We start from the raw sequence: 3,854 nt of genomic DNA, 5'->3' as shown, positions 1-3,854 counted from the left end.
TTTGGGTTTTTTTTGTACTGAATTATGGTAAAAATGAATATTATTCCATGTTGTTATTTCTACCGGTGTTTTACTACTTTTATTTTTCTCTTTCTTTGAAAATATCCCATATTTCCTGTTTCCCAGCGCTCAGTGTTTATGCTTTCTCAGTCTCATTTAGACTTCATTTCAGCTGACTAGAGTGAGAGGCACTGGAATAGTGAATTCTGATACTGGCAGTAAAAATGTGCTTTAGTGAGATAAGGGGAGGGAAGATGAGATAAATCTATCACTTCAGAAAATGTAAGGAATATTGGTGTACTTGAGCACAGACTGAGTACGTTGATTTACTCTTCTTTCACGTTTGAAAGGTTTCTATCCAAGTCTGGGGGGCAGAAATTTATAACCTTTTAAAAATTAAATATAAGGCTCTGGAAAAACATCACGTCGCCTCTATAGAAAATACAATATATGAGTTGAATCTCATCCATGGTTTCTTTGGGAAACTTCAGCTCTAATGGCTAGAAGAATGACACCTTTACTGTGGCTTTTTTGTGTTGACTACAGGGCCAAAGGGAGTTCAAGCGTTTGCCAATCTATTGCCTCTTCCCCAAAGTAGGCTCAGACTCTCTCTCCCAACAGATGCTATTAACACAGGTCTTATGATGGTGATTCTGTGACCTTTAGGCAAACTGCTGCAGCGTGTAATAGTTTTAAGAAAAAATTTCTATCTAACCTACCTTTTGAGGGTTTTAATTTTAATCAGTTACTATGTGACTTCACTATACTGGTCATAGCTGTCTGTAGCTTTTAATAATTTCTTTTCCCATGTCTGATGATTGTTATCCTATTTTCCCTCCTCTACCTTGCCATTCTTAAGACTCAGCAATCCCCATTCTTTTCTTACAAGATGTATTTCTTCTGCCTCAAGTAATTTTTGAATTATAGTGAAGTGAATTGCCCCAGCATCAACATAGTAATCTGGGTTATGTCAAATTAACATTGGATAAAAGAAATAATATTTCACAATTTACGAAATTACCCTTATTTTTACATCTTGTATGGTGTTAGCTTTTTCTTTCTAGAACATGACATTGTTGATGCATATTCAACTTGAAATACTAAAGCTCTTGAATAACCTTTTTTTTTTCTCTTTTTCCTACCAACTTCTGTTCTCCTTGCTGTATTTGTCCAGTTGGACGGTGTCAGCTGCAAACTTAATAAGCATTTTATATTACATTATCGGGTCATTTAATGAAAATATATAGTGGATTCACTCTAGATTCTCACTTGATACTTCTCTCCAATTTGACACTTAATTTCTGTTAACTGCTGTATTAGTTCTGATACTTATCCAGTTTCGCTTCCATTTTAGGAAAGTTAATTTAGTTCATGTTTCTTTAGCTTACTTTTGTGAATGTCATGTGTGTCCGAGGCTTAAAAAAAAAAAAGACCTCTACTGCTTCTTCCCTGTTTAACAAATTTAGTTACTCATTACCAGATCGATTGACTTGATATCAACAGATACGCTGCATTTTTTTATTTTTTTGAGAACAGATCTTTTGCTGGAAACTTAAAATAGTCTTTTAATTTTTTACACATATTTAAATTAAGTTGATTAGTCTATAACTTCTTGGCCACAGTTTTCTCTCCTTTCCCTTCTTTTAAGACACTGCATTTGCCTTCTTCCATAATATCTCCAGTTCTCCTTGAGTCTTTAAGATACTGGTTCTTAGACTTGCTTCAGACAGTTAGTTACTTGGGGTTATTTGTCTTGGTTGGCCCTGGCCAATCTGAATATAGCTTTGCAAGTAGCGTGAGGCAAAGGGGAATGGCTCTGCAGACCAGAACAATTGATAAAGCCCTGATGTCTCCACTGTATGTTTTGCAGGGAGAATTTGCTTTGGGCTATGGTCTTATCCTGGGTACTGGGTGCTTAGAAGTAGTGAGAGTGCATCTTTTGATTTAGTTCTCTCCTAATGGGCTCTGCCTCTTGCATCTTGGCACTGCTTCATGGTGTGAACAAACGTAATAACTTGGGGAGCAGTTGGAAGATCTGCTTCAAAAGTACATCCTGCTGACCTGAACCAGAAAGGCTAATGTAAATGTAGTCTGAGTCTATGAAGTTGCTTTGGGAATATTGTGCAAGCCAGAGACTGTTCAGTTACCGTCAGGATTTAACATTCATTACTTTTTCTGGTCTTCCTGCCTAGGTTTCAAGATACTAATGGCAGATTCATCCAGTGATTCAGACAACTTTCTTAGGGGTCGAATAGGAAGGCGGCCACCTTTGAGAGCATCCCACAACAGAGCTCGGAACTATGGTGCTGAAGAAGTTACAGAGAAGATCCATACTTTAGCAAGCACTTTACAGGTTGTTTACAAAATACAGTTTTAAAGTATTTATAGAGTCTGCATTTCTGTAACATAGGGTCAAATTTTCATTTCTGAAGTTGTGGAAAACACTGTGCTGATGGGAAACATTACCTTCTGTGCAAACCAAAAAGTTTTTGGGAAATTAATCATATTGCCTTTGAGCTGAAAGTATGTGGCTTGTTACACTTTTATACAGCTGTTATTTCAGACAGTAACAGGATGTTGTTAGAAACAATGACGTGTTTGGTAATACTGTTTATAAAGTTAGCAAACTGAATAATGCCAAATAAACTTTGTCAGATTCTCACGAGAGGCATTACATACATTTTGTAGCAGAAAGTTTCAGCCCCATCTTTGTTGTCTTGTACTGTGTAAAATTTCCCAGTTGCTAATAGAGTAAATATGTAGGCAGTCAATTCCCTCATGATAGAGTTTACAATTCAAATATTTTCTAGAGGTGGAACAGCACAGTGAGAAGTATTTTTGAACTTGGAAGAGATCCATACCCGACCAGGAAAAAGCAGTCATCTAATTCCTGCTTCTTCAGTGGAGGCAGTGGAGGAGATCTCTGAATCTGTTTTACAAGTCGGGGGAGACATTTAGCTATCTTGATGCCATTTATTGCTTGAGAAGTCATTCCCATTCTTCTCGACTGACAGTTCTGAATACCTAGAGTGGGTGGGCTTATGTATTATCACTTGTGTTGAAGTATTGTTTGGCCGGCAATATTTTTTTTTTCTTTTTAAAATGTGAGAAGAGAAAAATCCATATAGAATGCTGAATTTAAGCTTCAAAACTTCTTAGCTGGAAAATAATCGTCAAGCTAGAAAAGAGATGAGTTAATAAGAATGTAATCTGACTACTTTTTAAAAGGGACTCTTTGGTATTGTCCTGTTTCTGTCTAACCTCTTTCTAGCTGCTCCTCTGAAATTCTGATTTTAAACTAATTGCTTTCTGTGGACTGCTTTTCAGCAGATCTGCCATCTGATCCAGCTCTTCATCTGGTCAGAGAATGCTCATGCAGAGACCTTACCTAATGTGTTGATCTTCAAAAATTTCTTATTTCTCAGTTAACTTAATTCTGTTTTACAGGCAGGTAACGTTAAGATCTTTGGATTAAAAAGGTTTTTCCACAGAGTAGCTGAAACTTATAAAACTTTTTGTTTGAAGCTGAAGCCTTACTGTTGTACTGTAAATGATAGTGTGGTTGGTTGTGTGTGTGTTTCTTCCCTTTCCTTTAGCCATACTGTATATCTTCAGATTCTGGTTACTTGAATAGGATTTTGAATGCTTAGGCCATTTAAAAAGCACTTGTGTTATCAATTTACTTTTATAAACCAAGAATAATCATAGAATCATAGAATAGTTTGGGTTGGAAGTGACCTTTAAAGGTCATCTAGTCCAACCCCCCTGCTGTGGGCAGGGACATCTTCAACTAGATCAGGTGGCTCAGAGCCCCGTCCAACCTGACCTGGAATGTTTCCAGGGATGGGGCATCC

At 37.0% G+C, this 3,854-nt stretch overlaps 1 protein-coding gene across 1 annotated transcript in view; it reads left to right on the top strand.

The window, feature by feature from the left end:
* The first annotated feature begins 2,206 nt into the window (after positions 1-2,206).
* CEP128 (centrosomal protein 128) overlaps positions 2,207-3,854 on the top strand; it is a 141,651-nt gene continuing 140,003 nt past the window's right edge. Inside the window, exon 1 of the mRNA XM_009280750.1 lies at positions 2,207-2,353. Coding sequence (XP_009279025.1) covers positions 2,207-2,353 — 147 coding nt within the window. The remainder of the gene's footprint in view (positions 2,354-3,854) is intronic.

This window comes from Aptenodytes forsteri, unplaced genomic scaffold (assembly GCF_000699145.1).
Source record: "Aptenodytes forsteri isolate BGI_AS27 unplaced genomic scaffold, ASM69914v1 Scaffold193, whole genome shotgun sequence".
Classification (NCBI taxonomy): Eukaryota; Metazoa; Chordata; class Aves; order Sphenisciformes; family Spheniscidae; genus Aptenodytes; species Aptenodytes forsteri.
The sequence above is the reverse complement of the archived record's forward strand: the minus strand, read 5'-3'. Positions and strand labels throughout refer to the sequence as shown.